The sequence below is a fragment of the Chanos chanos genome, chromosome 9 (assembly GCF_902362185.1).
Source record: "Chanos chanos chromosome 9, fChaCha1.1, whole genome shotgun sequence".
NCBI classification, from domain to species: Eukaryota; Metazoa; Chordata; class Actinopteri; order Gonorynchiformes; family Chanidae; genus Chanos; species Chanos chanos.
Genome location: NC_044503.1, coordinates 14,290,391 through 14,313,977, shown reverse-complemented (window position 1 = coordinate 14,313,977; position 23,587 = coordinate 14,290,391). Strand labels below are relative to the sequence as shown.

Sequence of the window (23,587 nt, the reverse complement as noted above, 5' to 3'; positions counted from 1 at the left end):
GCAAACAGGTGTTGTAAGTGGGTGATTCCCTTACTTTTCCAGGTATTAAATGTGAAGGCGGTCTTATTGATTAAGAAATCGGGGTTGTTCCAAATTGGTGTGAGTTTACATGGTTTAAGTGGGTGATTTGTGATCTTATTGGTTTTCCACCAAGCTTCCAGGGTTGTTGAAATGGTGATGACCTTATAGCAGTTATGTTTTTTGATTGATTGGGGTAAGAATGGCAAGTCTTTAATAGAGAATTCTTCACAAGCTGACTGTTCAGTTTCAAGCCAAGGATCTTGTTGCATGTCTGAATATGTCCATTTCATTATGTACTGTAACTGATGAGCTAAGAAGTAATGGAGAAAGTTTGGGGCATTTAAGCCACCAAGCTGTTTGCTTTCCTGGAGTGTTGAGAGTTTAATTCTTGGTTGTTTATTTTTCCAGTAAAATTTTGTGATTATTGAGTTTAGAGTAGAAAACCAGTTGGGTGTTGGGAAGACGGGAGTCATTGAAAAGAGATAGTTGATTCTTGGTAGGATTGACATTTTCACTGCAGCTATGCGGCCAGCAAGTGAGAGTGGTAAGTTATTCCAACAACTTAAACACTTTTCAGTGGTTTTAAGAATTGGTGTGAAGTTCAATTCAAACAAATCTGAAAGGTTGGAGGAAATATCAATGCCAAGATATCGAATGTTACCTGTAGGGATGTTTAGTGAGAGCCTGGGTGTCACAGCATTCCACTGGTCCTGGTTAACTGGGAGAATAATGGATTTTGACCAGTTGATTGAATATTCTGAGATGGCAGAAAATGTCCCAATCAGATTGAAAATGGCTGGGAGTGATGTAAGAGGGTTTTGTGCATATAGTAATAGGTCATCTGCATATAGACTGACTTTGTGGGTTGTGTTCAGAGTGGTGATACCAGTGATTTGGGTGTTTTGGCGGATGGCAGCTGCTAGGGGTTCAATAAACAGGGCAAATAGTAGGGGTGAGAGTGGGCATCCTTGTCTTGTACCTCTGTGAAGTGTGAAACGTTGTGAAATTATGCCATTTGTGATTACTGATGCTGTGGGTGAGTTGTACAAAATTTTAATCCATTGGATAAATGAATCCCCAAAACCAAATCTTTCTAATGTGGAGAATAAGAATGTCCAGTTAACACGGTCAAATGCTTTTTCTGCATCTAATGACAGGATGACTGTATTGTTTGTTTGGGTTTTGGCTATACTGATTAGATTGAATAGACGGCGCATGTTATTTGATGAATGCCTACCTTTAATGAAGCCTGTTTGATCAGGGTGTATTATAGAAGAGATGACTGTTTCTAATCTCATAGCTAGTGCTTTACTGATGATTTTAATGTCTGTGTTAATGAGAGATAATGGGCGATAGCTTGAGCAGAGAGTTGGGTCTTTATTAGGCTTAAGGAGGAGTGATATAAGTGCTGTATTCATATGGGGTGGAATGACAGAGGAATGTTGAATTTCAGCGGTCATTTTTATGAATAATGGTGATATTGTTGGCCAGAAATGTTTGTAAAATTCTGCTGGGAAACCATCGGCTCCAGGTGCTTTGTTATTTGGCATTGAAAACAGTGCTTTTTTAAAATCGTCTGATGAAAGTGGTCGATCTAGATTTATTACTTGAGTTTTATTTAGCCTGGGGAGTTTGATATTGTCAAGAAAAGTTTGAATTGCAGAGGGATCACATGTACAGTTGGATTTGTAAAGGTTGTAATAAAAGGACTGAAAGGTTGCTGAGATATCATTTGGAGTGGACACGGTTTTCCCTTCAGAGTTTTTAATGACTGGTATGATTGTTTTTTCTTGTTGTCTTTTTAGTTGATTTGCCAGATACTGTCCAGATTTGTCATTTTGTTCAAAATGGTTATGCCGGAGTCTCTGTATAAGGAATTGGGTTTTCTTATTTATGATGGTATCAAGTTCGTATTTTGTTTCAATGAGTTCTTTACGAAGGTCATCAGATGGATTTTCAGCTACTGACAGAGTAAGCTCACCAATTCTCTGCTCAAGCTTTTTTTCCAAGTCTTGTTCTTTCTTTTTTCTGTGAGTGGAGTATGAAATGATTTTTCCTCTTAATACTGCCTTAGCTGTTTCCCATAATAATGTAGATGAGGTGAATGGGGAGTCATTCAGTTCAATAAAGGATGTCCACTCTTGTATCAGGTATGTGTTGAATTCTGAATCTTGCAGTAATGATGTGTTGAAGCGCCATCTAGTCTGTGGTTTTATGGAGATTTTGTTTATGAGATTGAAGCTAACTGGGGCATGGTCAGAAATGATAATTGGGTGAATCTTTGCATTTCCTGTTTTAGATATAATAGAATTACTTATTAAGAAGTAATCGATCCGGGAAAGTGAATTGTGGTGTGGAGAGTAATAAGTATATTCTCTGCTGGTGGGGTTATGTAGTCGCCAATTGTCACTGAGACCAAAGTCATTTATGTATTGTTGCAGTGTTTCTGATGATTTCATTGGTCTGGAGAATTTTGTAGTGTTTGAGCGGTCGAGGTTAAAGTCCATAATTGTATTGAAGTCACCTCCAAGAATGATGGTCGTGTCAGAGAAGTTCATAAGCTGAGCAAAAAAGTTGTGAAAAAATGTGGGGTTGTCCTCATTGGGTGCATATATGTTTGCTACTGTTAATTTGATATTGCCAATGGAACCACTGATTTTTCTTTTCTGTTGATTGAACATCTGACATGCAATAAAGACTGCTATATTTATGGTAACTTAGCATGTGTTTCAGTGTCCTTTGTTTTCCTGCTTCTCTCTGTGCGTGTGTGAATGATTGCTGAAAATTGTAAATTTAATTTTCATATTCATTATAAATATTTTCATATATACAGCACACACACACGCATACATACGAACATAAAGCATATCTCGTGTGTTTATGTTTATCAGTTTGCCAGGCAACCACTGAGCTGGATTTCTCTTTTCCTTCTAATGAGAAAGTGAAATCATGCTGAATGAGTGTCAGCTGACTGAAGTCACAAGAGTTTGGGGGGATGGGGGGGGGGGGTTCTCACTGAGAAAAACCTTCCTCGCCACTCAGAGGGCACTCATAAAGGACATGGCATTTTAGCACTCACTCAGAGAGCAGCTCATAAAGGACATGGCATAATAGCACTCATTCAGTGCATCTCAGAGAGTCTTTACTTTTTCATCTTCAATTTGTGCGCGAGTATGTTTATTTGACTAAATTTACACCGTCTTGCATCTTCGCAGACACACAGGACTCGGGAGGTGAGACAGATCAAGCCTTACTTGACCCTGACTTCTCAATGCAAGCATTTTAGTCCAATTAACCGTGTGGGAGACAGGCTCTGCTGGACTTGTGACCATACCGTAGCTGAGAGTGTGAAGCTGACGTGAACGTCCCGCAGATAAAGTCGTGAGGACGTTACAGTTGACTCTTGCACATTAAATCAGAGGAACTCTGCTGGTTAGCTTGGTTTGGTTGTCGTGGGGACCGTAGTGGTGAGGGAGCAGCGGGTAAAGTAAGATCCTCATCTCTCTCCATGTGAGTATGTGCTGGTTCCATCGAGGGCTGGGTGCTCTCCCTGTAACCTTGGTCATCTGGACCTGTGCCACCTTCATCATCTGCTACATCATCGCTGTTCTGCTGGGTCACGTAGACCCCTTCATACCCTACATCAGGTGAGAGTCTGTTCAAGATCTAGAATTTTTTTTTTCTTTGTTTGGCAGGGCACATGAAGTGGGACTGCTGTGGTTAGTGGGGAGACATAAGAACTGGTTTCAGTGTCAGGCAAAAGGAATTTAATTCATAATGAAATCAATAGTAGGGAGCAGATGTTGTCCATGAGTATGTGCATGAGTATTTTGTCCATGAGTATTTTTTCAAAGTTCAGGGGGGTAGAGGCTTTAATAAGCCATAATTAATCAATTATCACCTCTGCAAGAGAGAAACAAAGTGAATTGGAATAGAAGTGAAGAGTCTGAGGTTAGAATTGCCCTGAAGAGCTGATCCACAAACAGCTGTTCCTACACCAATTACAGCTGTTCCTATACAAATTCTAAGTCTAACAACTCAAAGCTCACAAGTATGGCTGGTCCAGGCCCAGCGTGTAAGACTTATCTCTAACCAAAGTTGCAAAGCAGGCTTTTGAATATGTTACTGTAAGTTAAATACAGATATGAATTGGCATCGTGAGAACATTTGTATGTTCGAAAGATTTGTTTCCAAAATTGTTTCACGCATTACTCTGAGCTAGCTTGATGTCTTGAGCATCACATGATGTAGTCTTGGATTTTTGCACACATACATAGGCTCACATGACGGATCTTTGGTGACTTTTAGGAAGAATTGGAGAGGGGCATCTCTGTATTACTCTCTTTGTTAAAGGGGGTATGGGGAGGGGTTTAAAAGTTAGGCTTGAAATCATTTGTTTTCTCCCTCCTGTCATGAGACTCCAGTCACTTTCCAAGCCACTTACTGGGTCTCACATATTTTCAGTGAATGAATGTGTTATTTTTGCGTGAACTGTTTTGTTTATTTTTTGTGTTCGCAGTGACACAGGCACTGAGGACCCAGAGCGTTCTGTGTTTGGTTTCATGCTCACAATCTCATCCTTTTTAGGTAATCCTGCTTCTTCTGCCTCCTTCCCATTGGACCTAGGTACTCGCGCTGTTAACCGTTTTAATTTTCTGTTGTCCTTGAAACCTTCATATTTCACATTCAACCAAACATTTCAATAGACTCCCCCCCCCCCCCCCAGCATATTGCTTCTTCAGATGTTTTTTCCATCACTTCAACCTGCACCTTGTTTTGAAACATCCCACACCGATTATTTTCTTAATCCACATTATAATCTTCACAAAGCTGTAAGATACGAGACCTCCTGTACTACTCAAAGAGGCGTTTAACAGATAACAGGACTCATTGTTTTGTACTGGGATTTTACAGGCGCAGGGACTGTTTATGTAAGATACAAGCAAGTGCAGGCACTTATAGCAGACAGCGAGTTTAGCCTGCAGCTCCTCAACTATGTGGGCCTTCTCCTCGGCACCTTCAGCTGCTGTGGCATGTGCGTGGTGGCAAACTTCCAGGTACACGCTGTTTAGTAAATCAGATCTTTGGTGCAGTGTTTTGCAAGCCATATCTGTTAGGAGGATCTTTGCAAATTGTCAGCAGATGATAGAACCCAATATATGGTTTTGAGATTTCTCCCTCTCACTTTCTTTCTTTCTTTCTTTCTTTCTGTCTTTCTTTCTTTCTTTCTTTCTTTCTTTCTTTCTTTCTTTTTCTTTCTTTAGTAATTTTTCATGATTGAGCTATAGTCAGCGAATTGGTTTCATAAACAGAACCGAGTTCCATTGTTTCCTTATTATGTTAGTTTAGCTTACAGTATGTGTGCAAATCTATAAGAGCTTTCACTTGTAAAATTACACCTTGAACCTCCCAAGTGTGTCAGTGGAAAATCTGTCACAAATGGTCTCAAAACTGATCAGCTGTTTTCATTATTCCTTTTATCAGGCCCACAAACTGTGAATATAACGCGTATCTCTTTTTCTGTGTATACCATTCGTTTGTATCGGATATATTTGTGCTCATTGTGTACTGCACCCTTTTTGCCTTTCGCAGAAAACAGACATGATATTCATCCATCTGCTTGGTGCAGGGTTGACTTATGGCCCTGGAGCTTTGTATATTCTGGTGCAGACTGGGGTGTCCTACCGCATGCAGCCTCGTTTCCATGGCAAAGACATTCTGTGGGCACGAACAGCAGTTGGCGTTTGGGCGCTGGTCAGCATTATCATCTGTATCCCTCACAGATAGATTATAGACTTTTTATGTCTAGAGTAATTCATGTAAAAATTCACATTTTAAGAAATTCACATCAGTAATCATTTGCCCTATTTCAGCTGATTTATTTCAGAGAAAAATACTTTTTACCTTCAAGGGATATCACTATGGGACTCAATCAGGCAAGAGAGAAATGGAAGGAAGAACTAATTAAATGGTCAAAAATATTTCTTTTGGAGAGAGGGGTCTAAAAGAGAGGGGTCTTTAGTCTAAAATTCATTAAGCAAACTGTGTAAGGAAGATAAAAGATGGAAGAATACGATATTTCAGTCCTTCTGACATGACAAAGTATCAAAACATCAGGTGAAAAATTTCAGTGTTATCCCTATGCAGTAAGGTTCTATGATTCTCAATTCAAAGCCTCCCAGTGTTTGTGTCGTCCGTCTTAATGTACGATGACTTGCCTGGAGTGGACACAGTTCAGAAGATGCACTGGCAACCTGGAGAAACGGTAAGAAACTTTGTGTAACCTTATTCACGTAACATGTCGTGTGATATGAGGCATAAGCCAGATAAAAAAAAAAAGCAAAATACACCGAACCAAAGTCATCGCTTTGTTTATCTTACTTTGGCTGTCCAGTGTGTTCTGGAGACGATAAACACAACACATGCTACATTGTTACAGTTAAATACTCTTGTTTCTATAGTAACCAAACTCATCCCACATTATTGCTTCGTGGGCCGGCTTTAAGGACAAGGAATGAGATTTGCTCAGTGCTGGGGGGCCAGTCTCTGTTGAGAATTACTGATTAGTCCGGGAAAGCACCTTAAAATTGCATTGCGTCCATGGGGCCTGTGTTGTGTGTTTAAGGGTTACGTGGCTCACCAGGTCAGCGCAGCTGCAGAATGGTTTCTGACTTTCTCCTTTATCGGTTTCTTTCTCACTTACATTCATGATTTCCAGGTAAGGAGGGTATCCTGTTACTTATGCATACATTCAGTTTTTCATAGTTCTGTTAATTTTTCTTAATCAGTTACATCACAGTGTGCACGAGAGGCACTTATATTATACTTTTCTTTCCTTTTCAACCAGAAAATAACTTTGTGGATACAGCCCATCCTACAGAGTAACCACCTGTATGATTACTCTCAGTATGATGGCAGAGAACACATCCACCATGGAGAACGCTCCCCTCTGTTGGCAGGAAACATATGATGTAGTCACTCTGCCCCCTAGTGGTGTGGATGTCATACGGCAGTCACTCTCAGGATGATCTACGCCTCTCTGTACAGAGCATAATGGGCTTTTCACCTCCTCTGTTTCTGAGACTAGTCATTGAGCAATTTAAAAAGAAGACACTTAAAAAACAATATTAAAACTGATAAAATCACTGGAAAAGATAGTCCCTTCCTTGACAATCATGTCAAAGCTGTTAACACAGACCGATTTCAAAGCCCTTCTATCCATTAAACTGAGAATAATAAAATCTTAAAACATAACAGTGGAAGAGGTATTAGTGCCTTAAAATCACGTGGTTTAAATACAGGACATAAATCCATTTACACTTCTCAAATGGATGGTCCAGTGAGAAATGAGACATAGTACAGTATATAACATGTATATAACATATGTGACATATGACACTATCAGGGCTTTACAGTCTTAGATTTAGAAAATTATGTAGTTACGTATCAGTGAAGAAATTGGGGTATTTCAGCCCACAAGTCTTTAAGTCTTGTGTTCCATGAATGTACTGTATACAGGGACTGTATTACTGTAAAACATACAGGACTTCAGCTCAGCCAACCATTACATTATGTTAATATCTTGTAAAACTGTTACTGGACCTTGTTTATAGCCTTTACTAATCATTATATTGTCTGGTCACATTAGTAAGTTTGTGATAGATGCATTTTTGGACTGACTGTACCCTTGTCACCTTCCTACCATTTTGAAAATATGTATTTTTAAGCAATAAAACCAGCACCATATCATTTTTTTTCCAACTTGAGTATATATATGTTATATGTTCCAAGAACATTGAAAATAGATTTTTACCTATCTGATTTGTAATCCTTTCTTAAAGTAGGATGAATGTTTGATGGAGTGAAAGCAAGAACAGTTAAAAAGCAGTGTCTCTTATTTATTTATTTGTTTGTTTGTTTCCCGATCAATGTTTCCATTGGCTCAGCTCACATTAAACTACAGGCTCAGAGTTGATTAATCAAAACTTTCTGCTTAAACAAGCCTTTCCCATCAAAATTACATAAATACACACGCTCACACAATAGCTTAGTTCATTAAAAATAACCCCACAGACCAACTCAATATTCAGGATGGAAACATATAACAGGACTAAAACACTAATTGCATATCTACAGTGTATCTGACAAACAATTTAAATAATCTAAAACAAATGTCCTATCTACACGCATAATAATTATGCGACATCCATTTTACTCATTAATGAAAATGACATTACAGTCACTCTTGTTCCATATTCTTTTTTAGTGTTTCTTCGTCTTCTGTTTCACCTTTGCCTGATATTCCTTAATCTTTTTCTCAAAGAACCCTAGAGAAACAATGCAAAAATACGAAAGGTTGAAGATCAGAAAAAATCAGTGCCAAAGCAATCCATGAAAGTGAAAAAGAAAAAAAAACATAAAACCGTTCTCAAGAACACCTAATTACAATATTTACAAAACAAAATCAACTAAATAGAAATGGCTACCATATAAGTTAACTAAATTTTGAGTACCAAATGGCTTGTTATTCCTTACGCTATGCCACACTGATATGAGTAACCAACTGTTCACGGTTGTGGGCATTTGCAGACATTACTTGTCACCGTCTCACCTTCCTGAGAAGCTGGCCGCTGTTCCATCTCCTGAATGAAAAGGTCAAACATCTGAGTTTGGACAAACTTCTTCACGAAGTGTCGCGTGGTCTTGGACTCCAGCGCCTTGCAGAAGTTCTGCTGCTGAAACCTTCCGGGCTCTCCGGGCTTTTTGCGTTGGATGTGCTGTGCGAAGTGGCCGACCGTTTTCACGAAGAATGGCAGAAAGGCCTCGGGGACCACCTGGTTCAGCTCCTCCATGGCTGGAGAAAAGACGAGCAGTCACATTTACTCACTATACAGCATCACAGATTTCCATCATTTATATATGAATGCTAATATGCGAATCGATTCAACCCCCTGAGAACTTCAAAGTTATTCAAGGAATGAAAGTGCAGTAGCACCTCGAGAAATTTCATAGTAAGAGAAATTAGGAATCAAACAGAGGTGTTTAATTAATCAAACAAGAGAAATGGCTATATACCAGCAACATAGGTTGCACAGCGCTACTCATGTACAAAAATTACTCACTAGCTTTTTCATGCCTGGCCCCCAAGGCCTGCAGTATTTCTGCTTTGAGTTTCGGGGGCAATATTGTGTCTTCATCTCCTACCTGTAAAGACAGACAAAATTGTAGTTTATATACAGATAACGAGGCAATCTACAAAAGACCAAATTATCTACAAATGACCTATTACTGTCTCACCTTTTTATTATATCTGGTTTAAAACTTACCTGTCCACGAACAAAACATTTAACTACAAGTTCTTTAAGGTTTCTTGAGCTCAAAAGAGTGTGGAGCTACATGCTCTATCAAAATAGAACAAAAAGATATTTTAATATTGTTCTGGTCACTTGCTATTACTGAGGATGTAACGTAATGTAAATCTAAGCTGTACTTGCTAAAATTTCAGTCTTACTAGACACTTATGGCAAACTACTTTTAAAAAAAGTATGTTGTCTGATACTTACTGTTCTGATGAAGGTTTGCTTTTTGCCCTCTGACAAGTCAACCGCAAGGAGCTAGAAAAAACAGAACCACAATCGGCATCAGTCTTGCTAGAACTAACAAAGGTATCTATAACTGTCTTGTGGAGGACCCACTCACTGCATGTACACAACTAAACTCACTGTGAGGCTGAAACACAAGGTCACCTCAAAAATATTTTCAGCTAAATGAGACGCGGCATTCTGCGCAATGCGGTTTGAACGACAGCTGAGCTACAGAAATCTATATTTAAAAAGGAAAAAAGAAAAAATCTTTTTGTTTTTTGTGCCACTCACATCGCCCTGGTCAATGACTTGGTCCTCAAGGCGTTTTTGCACGCCCAGCAGGTAGGGTGTGGGCGCCATGACGACGTCAATCAGGATCTCGGGCACTATGGAGATGAGAGTGTGCTGCCAGATGAAAGGATGAAGGAGCACAGTCACAGCATGGATGACCTGAGATAGGGTTCTGAGGAGGAGAACAGGGTACATTCGTTTAACGGAGGACTAAACTAGAGTGTGATGGTGAATATCAACAGGTTTTACGCCAACGCATTGCTGCAATGACTATGAAATGACACAGAACGGAAAATAAGACAAAGTAGTTCACATAAACACAAGAAATGGGAAATTGGCCAAGGTGATGAATCCCATAGCAACAGTAGGTGGTGTCATGAGGGAACATCCCAGATCACTAACATACACTTAACATAACAACAATATTAAGTACATTTAAAGTACATGATGTGACTCTCCATTCTGAGTGGACTCTAGCTGTGTTTGGTTCAATGTTTTTCTGTAAATGGGATTTAAGCATTGGTCTTGTTTGATGCACCTGATTGAGTTTGCTAGGTTGTCTCTCATTCTGTCTTACGTCAAAGTTTGTGAATGCCCAACTTTGTCTCTTTTGATGGGAATTTTAGGTGACATATGGGCAGAAATTTGGTGGTGTAAAGACAGCATGTTTTGGAGGGTCATTGTAGTTTGCTTTGTTAGGAGACTGGATGTTATATCATTGTTTTAATCTGTCACGCCCTGTAACCCAATGGTGGATTTCCTCTTTTCCTCAGGATCACGCTTCTTCATTTTCTTTGTCTGTTTTTTGTTCAGACACAATAACAACGACAACCAAAAGAAAATTTTAATAGAAAGGAACAAATGGACATAAGGACGAACCATGGATTAGCCAGGGTGGCAAAGACTTGCAGAAAGACAAACATTTGCAGAAATCCTTTAACTGACTAAAAGACCTGTGACAGACCTGTTTGGGTTGTATGAGTGTTCAGTGTTTTCAAATACTGAATAAGCTTCTTGACCTTATCAGGTGTGTGTGCATGTGAATGTTAATGTGTGTGTGAGAGAGAGAGAGAGAGAGAGAGAGAGAGAAAGAGAGAGAGAGAGAAAGAGAGAGAGAGAGAAAGAGAAAGAAAAAGAGAGTTTATGAGTTTATACCCAAGCTCCTCTGCAATGAATATGATCCTTCGCTCCAGGACAGCGGCAGCAAACACCTGCACCACTTCCTCATCGGTGAGGCAGTGGAAAAGCGTGCGAAAATCCACATGCTCCAACCAGGAGTCCACAGGCCGTGTCAGACTGATGATCTGGAGGTGAGAAACAGGAAACACGAGCAGCTCAGCACGTTCATCTTAAAATCACGGCTGACAGAACCACTGCCCTGTTACGAATGACCACACTGGGTCTCGGTAACACTTTTCATTCGGTTCAAAAAAAGAAAAGAAAGAAAAAGAGAGGGGAAAAAAACCAAATAAAAAAGATGTTTTTTTAAGTTTAAAGCTTTTAAAAAGATCAATCAAAACATTTTAAAAGATAGAAAAAGATTGAATGATAAAAGCTATAACAGGCTATTGAGTTTGTTGTTTAACTCAGTTCATCACCTCTTTACACCGTGTTGGCAAACAAAATGGGCTATGGATAAGCTCAATCATGACAGCTTACAAAACAAAAAGAATCATTCAGTACCCTGTCTGTGATAGATAAGATTAGTCATGACATCTTAAAAATAAAGAAAAAAAATCACTCAGTATTATACGTTCACTGGACTTCAAAATAAACTGTTAACCGTACCACAACCAAACCATAACACAAACCAAGAGATTAACATATGATCACAGAGGTCTATTTACGTCACAGTGAAAGAGCAGATGGTGAAAAGCATGGATCTACGGGCTGATGCTATTCTGACAGGGATCTCTGGAATGCAGTGAGAGTGGAGGGATCAAGGTATTGTAAATTTCCACCTCAGGCAAAAAGAAAAAAAGACTGATTCAAGTTTAAACAGACTAAGACACACCTGCATGGAACAGCTTGTTTGTGAGGCCTTATAGCATTCTCTGGAAACCAATGACTGAGTTTCCTACTGGTATATCAGAAGATCTAGTGTCTTCACAAACATGTACCGACCTGTGCACTTGGGATTCAAACTGGTAAAACCATTTATTGTGCTGTTTTCACTAGAGCCTTTGTGGTTCAGCTTGTTTGTCCAATATCCTGAGATGCACTACGTCTCTCGCTGCCTTCAGCAAAGATACTTGCTTAAGCAACCGATCTGAGTTATGTTTGCATAGGCTACGGTGCTATTAGTTAGTTTAAATATGTTGTGTACACTTTTTCAAGGACATGGGAACGGTTGCACCGGTGAACTTTTGGTGTTCAGATATAGTTATCTCACATGTGTTAGAGTATACCCATGAATCCAAACATTTCTGGCTGTTAGTTTCTCTCTGCTAAGGCTATCTTGAGAATAATTCAGATATATAATATGGCATGGCTTCAAGGTAATGTGGGGTACAAAGGCGTGGCCCCCCTCAGATCGGCAGCAGCTGCCACTTAGCAGCTATGAACAAACAAAAAGGTAACCCCAAAATGGCTTATAACAGCAGTTTCCTTATTATGAACAGTTTAATCAAGTCATTGCTCATTTTTAATTAACAAACCGATGATAACCACCCCACCTCAACAGCCATGGATAGCCAGTCCCTAACACTAGGACAGCTTTGACGGATAGCTTTGAATGATGAGTCAGAAGATTATTTAAATTTAGGTTTTAGGCAGGAAAATGTGATCTGATACCTTTTTATAGTGCCTTGATGCTCAACACTGACCCTCAAGTCCAGAAGTCCAGTTTGACTTTCTGACACAAACCATTGTTTTGTAGAAAGCATGCACACGCCTGTTTCTCAGGAAATTGCAAATTACTAGGCAAGCCTGTGACCGTTACTGTAAGAAGCTTTAGTATTCCTGGTGTAGCAACAAGTTGTCTGTCGTCCTCTGAATGTTTACCTCAGTGCCTGCGTCAGGGATAAAGCTCTTGATTTTCACTGTGTTGCCAGGGGCAGGAAACGGCGCCTCCCTCAGGCTCTGCATGAAAGGGTAGATCATTGCCATGGAAATCTGCCTCCTCTTCTCTACCTCATCAAAGATCTGTAGCGTGGAGGAAGAAACCCAGCAATAATGGATTCAAAGACATGAATGGATCTTTCAACAGTCAGACGAATGCATCACTGGAAAATAAGTTAGCATGCTGATTTATGTTTCAGACAACGCATTAGTAAATACTTATGGGTTGGGGAACAGTGTTCTTTGTCACCTTGGAGAAGAGTCCAAAACATGCAAGCTTGCTGATAATGCAGTAAGCCTCAGGTGGACGTGCTCCATTGCCTTTAGGCTGCAAGAGAGAGTACAACAATCTTCCATTTAGAGCACTACTTTTAAACGTGAACAATAAAACCACTCCATCAACAAAAGTTACCAGTAGCCTTCGGCAGTATCCATTCCTACGGCTTCCGTCAATTTCAGTCAACACAAAGGAGAATGTTTCACTGTAGACAGACGAAAGGGCGAGAGACAGAGAGAGCTTGTGATTGTCCTTTGATATATATTAGAAATTAAATTTAGCTTCAGCTTCAAGCTATGACGTAGGATTTACCTGCTGTACTCAGTAAGTGGAGCCCACTTAATGCCTTCCGGGAAGCAGAAGAGTGTTATGGCCTTGAAGGTCTTCTCCTCCTCCTCTTTTTGGAATCTGATCATACCATCCCTCTGAGAGACACAGAGGAAATTAAAGAATGAAAGAACTTTACAGAAATAACAGTATGGTTGTGATTTCATAAGAGGCACCTGCAAGGAACTCTAGGCACACTCTAGGGATCTATGCATTATTCTATTGCCTTAGGGCTCACTCCACCTAAACAACAAGAGTCTGTCCCTCACAAAGAAAGGATTTTCATAGTTACATATTCTGTTGCTCATCTTTTTAGACTATCTACAAGACTTCATTGTCATGGAGCAAAAGACTGGCAAATTTCTAATTTTGGGTGTCCAGACACTGAAATCTCTGGTTGACTTTTTCTTGAATCTCCTTCATCATTCTCAATAATATCATAATGACAGTGATCATAATGTGTTGTAGACTTAATTCAAAAATGATTTAATTGATTTTTGCTACCCATCAACACACAACACCTCAATATGACAAAGTGAAAACAGGATTTAGAATTTTTTGCAATTTATAAAAAAAATTAAAGAATAAAATCGCTCATTTTCATAGGCTTTCAGACCCTTTACTGTGATACTCTAGAGGTGTGTGTTTAACTTAATCGTAGTCCACCTGTGGCAAATTCACTTGACTGGACACAATTTGGAAAGGAATACATCTGTCCATATAAGGTCCTGCAGTTCACAGTGCATGACAGAGCAGTTGTCAAATGGAAGATGTTTGGAAGAACCAACAGTGCTGCAAGCGCTAGCTGTCCAGCAAAGTTTGGTATCTGGGCAGGAAGAGCCTTGTTCAGGGAGATGACCAAGAACCCAACGGCTACTCTAACAAGGCTTTAGAGTTCCTGACAATAGAGGAGACCAACTGCTAGAAATACAACCACCTCTCCACATGCTATCAATAAGACTTCTATTGTACAGTGGCTAGACATAAGTCTCTCCTGAGTAAAATGCAAATGGCACTTAAAAGAGGAAAATGATTCTCTGGTTGGATGAGATGAAAATTGAACTCTTTGGCCTGAATGCCAAGTACCATGTCTAGCAAAAAGCAGGTGCCATGCATCACCTGACTGATACCATCCCTGCAGTAAGTCACGGTGGTGGCAACTTGTTCTGTGGAAATAGTCTCAGGGGCGATGGCCACATCACTTGTCAGGATTGAGTGAAAGAGAAACGGAGTCAAATACAGAGAGGTTCTTTAAGAAAACCTGCTCCAAAGCACACGCAACCTCGGACTAGGGTGAAGCTTAACCTTTCTGCAAACCAGTGATCTGATGCACATAGCCAGGACAATGCTGGAATGGCTTTGGGACAAGTCCCTGAATGTCACTGAGTGGCCAAGTCAGCCCAGACTTGAACCCTTTAGAAAATCTCTGGAGAGACCAGGACATTGTAGTTCACTGGCAATCTGCAAGGAAGAATGGCAGAAACTGCTCAAATCCAGATGTGCAAAGCTGGTGGAAGAATATCTAGGAAGTCCCACAGCTGTAATTGCTGCCATATATGGTCTTAAAAAGTACTGAATAAAGAGTCTGAATTATTATGCCCATGAGAGGTTTCAGTTTTTTATTTTTAATGAATTTGCCAAGAATTCTAAAAATGTGTTTTCACTTTGTCATCATCAGGTATTGTGTATTGACTGATGTAAAAAAAAAAGAAATTTAATCCATTTTGAATTAATTCTATAACACAAAAAACATGGGGAAAGTGGAGAGTGGTCTGAATACTTTCTGAAAGCACTGTATGTCTTTGTCTTTGTCAACAATTACAGTTGGTGGACTTGGAATGATGACTTACCTTAGGGAACTGATAAGTTATTTGAGGTTCGTAAATCCCATCTTTGGTCTTTTTGAGGCTAACAACTACTAAGTACTCAAAGAAAAACTGTCCACAATAACGCTGCTCCCTATTTTCTTCCACTGGTGGAAGTTCTGTGTCAGCTGGTAGATCCAACTCCTTTGTAGTTCCTGTGGAAGATATCTACTTTAGCTTTTGTATGAGGGAAGAAAACACACCAGGACAGACCTGTATGGAAAAAAGATTTAGTTGTCGTCTCTTGCAAAAAGACTGATAACATCAAAGGCCTTCACGTGTAACATAATTTCCTTACTGGAGGTATCTTTAGGGTTGTGGATTTGTTAAGAGTTTCAGTCCCCTGACATTTCAAAAAGAAAAAAGAAAAGACAAATATTCCACCTTTCCCGGATGTTCAGAGAGTCTCATGAGATTTGGCATCAGGTCACTCACTCTTGCTGATGATCAAAAGTTTCCCACAACTCCCACCTTGGCAACAAAATATGATTTTTTTCTGGAGAAACTGCACCATGCTTTGCTACTAATTAGTGTTTTCCATGGTGGACCATTAATCTTAAAGTAGCCTCTCTTTACCACATGTAAGTCAATCAATAACAAATTAATTGCAATGGCGTTGCAATGGAGATTGAGAAGAAAGCATCCCAAGCAATAAGGAAAAATACTGACAGCAGTTTACTTCTGAATATTCGAGAGTGTACCATTGCACAATTCCTAAGATATGTCACAAACCCTTTGTTACGTGACACGCAACAGCAATGCCTAACAGAGTCCTCTATGGTTTAAATGACCACAAAAAGACATGTGAGTGGGGTCCTGTCATGCAGAACCGTAGCCTTCTAATTAACCCGTACGCCCATGAGCTACACATGCAAAAGGCACTGTTGGCAACACTTTTGATAATTAATTCTTTAACAGATCTATGTTATATTCAGACAGCAACTATCCTTGTAAACACAGTCATGGAATGAAGGATAGATTTTTGTGAGTATGGATGTGTCTGTGGAAGAGACTAGGAACATGCTGAGGCAAGTATTCATATTCATTCATTTGTACCGCGGAATTTTATGTATCAACATTTTTGCTCATGTCTAAATAAATACAAATGTTTACACTGTTACAATTTGTAAGGTCACTGAAAGGTGGCTACACTGAGACATTGACACATTTCTATGACGAGAGGCTAAGGATATGACTCATAGCACAATTCAGAATTTCAAATGAACAGGGGCTCAGGGAAGAGCAACAAAATCTTCGTTTCAATTCATCTACTCAAGGCAATTCATCTACCGTCACAAAAGGCAGAAAACAAGCATAGGCAGATCTTTGGTAAGCATCAGAGATACCATTCCCTCATCTTCTAGCTTCTGGAAAAAATCTCTTAAAGCCAACCTTTCACTTTCCTGCCACAAACACAACACAAATATAAACAAAAGGCAAACCGGGGGATGTGTTTTCTTCTGGCCTGTCAACTGCTTTCACCATGGCAACACGTGGTGTGTACAGCAACATATATCTACCTATCATTTAATAGCGGCTGATTCCACTCCTAATACTTACATGTTTATCTGGAAGTGAATATGGTGGCAAGAAAAGACATACACATGTTTATATCCACTGTCTCCTGTTACCACCACAATACCTTTAGAGACTAAACAAAGTCAAACAACTTGAGAGCGTCACCAATAAATCTAATCAATCGCCTTATAATTAAAACAAACATTGTTCTTGCTCTGTGTTATTGTTACACTTGGTTGGGATCCTTTAAAACATTGGCCAATGGAACACTCTGATCCCAGGACTGTTTTCAGAGTAGAAACTGGCTCCAAAACTTTGTATGTTCAAAATGGATGACGATTTAATTTACTAACAATTCAAATTTGCGATGCACAGAATCTTCATTTTAGCTACATCATTTATGGTACATTTATAAAGCTGCAGGTTCATATACAGCTTCATATACAGTTCATATACAGCTATACAGTGTGGGCATGTTAATGGGCTAGACTACTACTTTTGATATTTGTGGATCTGTTTCATACTAGAATGTGTCTTGCAATTTTTTTTCAGCTTTTACAACAGCGTCAGAATACATCTGATGATACTGTCAATGCTGGAAATTTACCTAATTCTCAGACTTAAACAACACAGGCTTCTGCCGAGCTGAACGGTGCCAAAAAGCACTGAAGAAACAGAGCGATAAACTTGCGATGGCATGTTCACAAGTACATGTTAACACCCACTTACATACTAAAAAGCTAACTCTGAAAGTGTGAAGAAGAGGAAGCAGGAAGTAACTCAGGGCAAGTCTGAGGAAGATAAATGAATCAACATATTTGGTTCTTACGGTTCTTAATGTGAAGTTTCCCTCTGAAGGAGGACCACATTGTGCTGAGCCTCTTCCCCATACCTACATCATAACTGTCCTCCTCACCAGGCAGGATGGCACCTGATTACAATAGGACAGAAGGAGTTTCAGTCACCCCTTTCAATGATAATTTATACATTATCCTGGATCTGCAGTAAACAAAATAACATTAACAGTAACAATCATCATCATTACATTAATGATTACATTAGAAAAGTTTTAACACGTTTCACTCTCTCTCTCTCCCTTTCTTTGTCCTTAAAACGCACACACACACACACACACAAATGTGGACATGTCCAAATGAGAACAAAGCGACCACATTAAAACTGTGTTTTAACAAACTTTGTGTTATGGCCAAAACAGCAAATAATGCGTCAAGTTATATTCTTATTGGATATTACGAATTTATCATACATATCTATTGACGCCTTTGACTCAGCCAAATGCACAGTAATTTCTATTTAGTCATAGTAATGTTCAGCTACCCGATACTGTTTATCAAGAACAGTATTTGCGTAGGGTAAACTCACAGGGGTCGATTTGTCAGGTTACAGAGACTGTTTGACAAGAAACTGAAAATACATCATACCACCAGCATTTCAACAATAAACTAGATACAGACGCAGAAATTACACGTATGGTTAAACAGTACTTTTCTAACCTTTCTACTGAACACTGCACTGTTAACATGAGTACTGCCACATAACTGTAGGGACTAACTGACACGTCCCTCGGGCTGTTTAACAAGTTATAACATAATCTGCCGCATCTTGATCTACCAGTTGGAAATGACTACCCAATTTATTTCAGTTATATTGTCTGCCATCTAATCTTATCATGACGCATTCTGTTTTAATTGTGTGAACACAGAAGAATGCTTAATAAGAAGAAAGAGAGTCTTTTAATGATCACGAGTGGCATTTCTTATTGTAAGCAACTGATCAGTTTACAGAAAAGATCGATATGAGTTTTGCGTCCTAAGCAAGGAAAATTGCGTGCTAAAAAGCCAGATTCGTATTTACTGCAGTACGCTTTCCGTATCAATAGCAAGAATAAACAATGAGCTTTGCTTTCAACAGCCAAAATGTAGGTAGGGCTGCTTTTATATTTATATTATTCTGAATTCACGGGTTCTTGTAGGCTAAACGTGTAGACCTATTTTTCTGTTTTTCTTTCTATTTACGCTACTGTGTACGAGGTATATACAAGTAACGGGCTTAAATAAAGTCTGTTGTCTGTCCGCTCGTTCTTTTAGCAAAACAAAAACAATTTTCAACAGCTGGTAATCAGGGACACTCACTCTTCCGATTTTGGGGAAATCGTAGTTTTCTATGCCTTCTTTTCTCCATCTCAAGTGTCATTCCATTCATTCTCAGCCAGGTTGTCTAACAAGTAACCTACTGTGTTTCCAATTTACACCAAAATCTGAAAAATCCCATTCAACCGGCGAATAAATGCGTATAAACTCGTGCAGGAGTCATGTTTGGCGGTAAACTGCTTGGTCTCAAACGGCAGGTCTGTAATCCACTGAGATCGTAGCTTCGTCTTGACGCAGTATTAGGAAATTACTTTCGGTACACATCTTGTTTGTTCGAAAATAATTCCCTGGAATTTGTTGAAGTAGGCTACCGAGTCCCTGACACACTGTGTACAATTTTAGAGTCCTGTGTCACCTATCGAGATTAACTGATATGAATTCAGTTTTGTGGGCTTCAGGCGCGTGGACGTATTAAGGTAACTCCAGGTAATGACTTGTCTAATGTGTTTTCCATCCTTATGAGTGAGTGGGTGAGTATAAGAAAACCGCCCACTTTTGCTGACTCTGGGCATAACATTTAGGCAACACCTTCTATCAAACCCTCTTTCGAAGGCACCTTATGAGCATTCAGATCGCAATGTGCGTAGCTTTCAATGTGAGTAAGGCCAGATAGTTCAGCTGATTTGTAATATTTCTGCTCAGAGGTAGAAATGTAAGTGTGATGAGATCTGTAGGCTACCTAAAGCAACAGCTGTCAGTATATGACTCTGTCCCTTGCAAGTGTCTTTGCACCTTTGTTTATTTTTCTGCTGGTTTTTACATGATTTTACCTTTATTTTTTTTCCTCCACTGACTTAAACTGATTTGTAATGATTTACAAAATTGCATGGAGAGTGCTTGCACTCAAGGTGCTTCCACAAACTGTTGACTCAAGAAGAGTAAACAGTTATGCAGCTATGGCACTGTCGAAGTTCTTTAAGGTCACAGGAAATCTTGCTAAACGGAAAGGCTTGCCAAATACAGCAGTTGCCATGCGTTACAATGTATTTCAAAATGACTGAGGTTTTTGCTCCTAACACCAAAACTTTCAAGGTCCTAGGTGAAGCAATGAGGAATGCTGAAAACTTACAACAATAATGACATTACACAGATTAGATAAAGAAAAAAATAATCTACATGGAGTTCTGTAAAGTTTTTGTCTATTGTGCATAAGGAAAGGAGAAAAAAACATTACCTTCTTTTTCCTCTGCAGTTTCTGGTACTGAGTGAAGACGCCTCTTTTCTCCGAGTCCACCATTGGCATTGTCTCCCTGAATTTCTTCTGGTCTCTCTGTTTGGACAGTAAGAGGAGACATTCTCTGGTTATCTTCGTGATGTCAGTCCCTCTGTCTCCCTGTCTACCTGCTGTGGTGTGCATACTGACATATTGATCTGTGTTTCTCCATCAATAAATTTGAACCCCAGTGAAAGAAGATAGTTGCAGCTGCAGTAAGGATTAGCCTTTTTCAGTTCTGCATGGTGTTGTCTGGGCTTAGCTATTGTTCGACTAAGCTGCATTTTGAATATAGAAACATCTAAAGTTTAACATCCCGGTTAAAGTCCTATGTCTAATATCTTTTACCCAGTCCTTTCAGATCTATGTGAATGTCCTGGGGTTTCAGCCCAACGCCTACAATCGGAAGACATAGCAGAAGACTCACGTTCACTGTTTTTTTCTCGAAGAGAGGAAAATGCGTGTGCCCCTCTCCGCCGTGATCCAATGTTTCCTTCATCCTCCTTTTCTTGTCTATCTACAGGTGATCAATAAGATAAAATGCTGTAGTGGCAAAACTCAGGTACTGTGGATGTTTCTCTAGTCTCTCCTTAAAGATTTTTGGTATTTGTTTCTTCATTAACTTGATTTTTTTCATGATTGTGTCAGCAGTTGGAAAAAAAGAGTTTGGACAGTTGTATATGATTAGTACAGTGTAACCCTAAGATACAGATATTTGATGGATGCAAAAATGCTAAAATGGATTATGGACGCAAAAATGATGGATGCAGAAATCCCTAGTATATTCCAAATGGAATATTCCAGTTTCTGTAAGCATTTAAACACGTTAAGTCTGGTTTACTTACTCTTTAGACGGAGGGAAGAGAAGCTCCAAGATCTTCTCTGAGACATGTTTACCCACAGTCCTCTGCTCTGCTTTTACCTGTGTTTCAATCAAAATTCACAATTGATCACAGAAATGACCAGGTGTATACAATGGACAGCATTGTAAATACGTGGTTTATTTTGTGTTAAGCATTCAGATCCAAGTGAGATGAGTTTGTATAGTTAAAACTGTCAACTGCGTTCAGACAGTCAAAGATGACATCTCGGATGATATTGAAAAGAGAACTGACTTTCCCAGAAACACGTTGTGATAATACAGACAATGCATTTCAACACACTCCCGTGTGACAAAGTGTTTTACTCATAGTGTTGTGTCAGTCTTAGTCTGCGGCATGATAAGAATGATAAAGTTCACTGGCTAACTGTTTACACTTGCTCTCATAGAACACTCACTCTCACTCACTCATTATCTAAGCCGCTTATCCTGATTCGGGTCGCGGGGGTGCTGGAGGTTGTGTGGACTTTTCTGTCCTGCAGTCTCAGCTTTTTAACACTGGTGATTGTCACTTGTCTACAGTGCTCTGCATTTGTTTTGTTTGTGTTGACAAAAGTTTTGTCCTTTCCTTAAAGTACAAGGCGCAATTTTCATTTAACGGTTCTCTGCCCTTTGTTCCCTCTGTAAATATTAGTGCACTTACTGAAGTTGAGGGCCTTTGTTTCAAGAAGCAAATCCACCCTTACATCCAGGTAGTTTGAGCTATAAAACTATGAGTCATTTTTGAGTTCCTGCGTGGTTAACTGTTTGCCCAGGAGTTGAGTTTCTGTACCATTTCACTCACTCACTAGCTCATGGGTAAGAGAAGTTTCTTGAGGTTGAAGAATCCTGACTACCAACACTCAGATTATTCCTTGTATGGTAAAGTAGATGTTTATGGTAAAAGTTCCAGTTTTACTTCATTTCACGACAAAAGTTTGATTTTTTTAAACAAAGGCAAGGTGTGTGTGTCTGTGTGTGTGTGTGGGAGGGGGGGGGGGGGTGTGGGGAGAGATGAAAAGCAGTTTTATGTGTTGGTGGTTTAACCACATATATATGTGAGTGAATGTCAGATATGGTTAATAAAGAGCACAATAACCAATTCACTGTTTCACAGAGCTACCGTTTTAACTGCTGTGCTTATTAATTCACCATCTAACTGCATATTTATTTATTTTTTCCCAGTATAACTATAATATAATGTAGCATTGCATCTAACTCCATATTACTGCCATGGAATTATCATAACAGGACAGTAGTACTTATATCAGTTCATTATGCATTATAAAACATAACTCTAAAAGCCATTACGCATTATAAAACATAACTCTAATTACCATATGCAACAATGTACTAATGACAACATGCTAACACTTAGCATCCAACCTAAACAAATGAAGTCACCCACTTTTTCTCATATGGTCAATAACTCAATGCAATAAACCATCCAAATGTGTGTCTTTAAATAATGCACATCTCACATTATTTGTCATCATGCTAAGACGTTGGCAGTTGATTCATGGTAGATAGAAAGCAATGACATAATGGAGATGTTGTTGACTTCCTTCCAAACCTCATTTAAACACTCATCAGAGGCTCTCTGTTATAAAGATGGAGACTCTTCCTCTCCCATATATTTGTTTGTATGTTTTTGTGAGAGACCCAAAAGTGGGAATGCACATGAGCTATATATAGCTTACTATCCTCCCCAAGGAAAACTGCTCACTAAACTCTTCCTGTTGCTTTAGTGTCACCCTGAAAAGTGATCATGATACTTACAAGGTAATGAGAACAATTTAAAAGATGTATAAAGCTAGCTTTGTCATTAACTGTCAGTTTGGGCTGTTGAAATCTCATTGGGAGTTATCTTGCAGCAGCCAGAATTACAGCAATTGCCACAAAAAAATGGCTATATGTTTTTTAATTTAATACTAGACCTAGTTGAAATACTCTGAAGATCTGTTAGTTATTGTTTGTATTTTTCATAGAGCTGGCTGTCAGTCAGTGCAATCCAGTTTTAATAAACGATATATCTGCAGAATGCGTTTTGTGTTGTCATTGGCTAAGATTCACACTAAGGACTATGGCTCTGGACTCCTGCCAGGAAAAACAAAGCTAAAATGCACTGCTGTAAAGGACAGAGGAACACAAGAATGTTTGAAAAAAGACAAGTCTCTGAATTAGCATAGGGTACAAGTCTCGATAAACATTTCATACGAAGGCTACATATTATCCACAAGGCACTGGGAGACCATTAGGCTTCATTCATTCAGGCGACGTTGGGAAGGGAATGTGTTTAGTTGTGGTAAAGTTTAATCTAGTCTGTTTTGAGAGGATCTGACAGGCCTTTGAGACTTGACAGAGTAGTTTGCCCCACCCTCTTAACACAGAGGAAACAACA

The 23,587-nt window shown here is 39.3% G+C and overlaps 2 protein-coding genes across 4 annotated transcripts; one reads left to right on the top strand and one right to left on the bottom strand.

Moving 5' to 3' along the window:
• Nucleotides 1–3,537: 3,537 nt before the first annotated feature.
• dram2a (DNA-damage regulated autophagy modulator 2a) lies at nt 3,538–6,991 on the top strand. The gene is made up of 7 exons (XM_030784589.1): nt 3,538–3,668; nt 4,541–4,608; nt 4,936–5,078; nt 5,614–5,791; nt 6,204–6,286; nt 6,647–6,739; nt 6,869–6,991. The coding sequence occupies exons 1-7, from the start codon at nt 3,538–3,540 to the stop codon at nt 6,989–6,991; spliced, it is 819 nt and encodes a 272-aa protein (XP_030640449.1).
• A 940-nt stretch (nt 6,992–7,931) lies between these two features.
• dennd2da (DENN/MADD domain containing 2Da) lies at nt 7,932–21,229 on the bottom strand. 3 transcript variants are annotated; one of them, XM_030784587.1, is made up of 15 exons: nt 21,173–21,229; nt 20,755–20,844; nt 20,289–20,384; nt 17,773–17,874; nt 15,411–15,580; nt 13,546–13,658; nt 13,369–13,438; nt 13,207–13,284; nt 12,900–13,040; nt 11,052–11,200; nt 9,897–10,068; nt 9,585–9,635; nt 9,144–9,225; nt 8,618–8,875; nt 7,932–8,348 (listed from the first exon to the last, which is right to left on the bottom strand). In XM_030784587.1, exons 1-15 carry the CDS (start codon nt 21,216–21,218, stop codon nt 8,284–8,286), a joined length of 1,683 nt encoding a protein of 560 aa, XP_030640447.1. In that variant the 5' UTR covers nt 21,219–21,229; the 3' UTR covers nt 7,932–8,283. The 3 variants fall into 3 exon arrangements, with proteins under 3 accessions (XP_030640447.1, XP_030640446.1, XP_030640448.1); XM_030784586.1 differs by having other exon boundaries at nt 8,633–8,875; XM_030784588.1 differs by lacking the exons at nt 20,289–20,384; nt 20,755–20,844; nt 21,173–21,229 and adding an exon at nt 19,097–19,533 and having other exon boundaries at nt 8,633–8,875.
• Nucleotides 21,230–23,587: the final 2,358 nt, after the last annotated feature.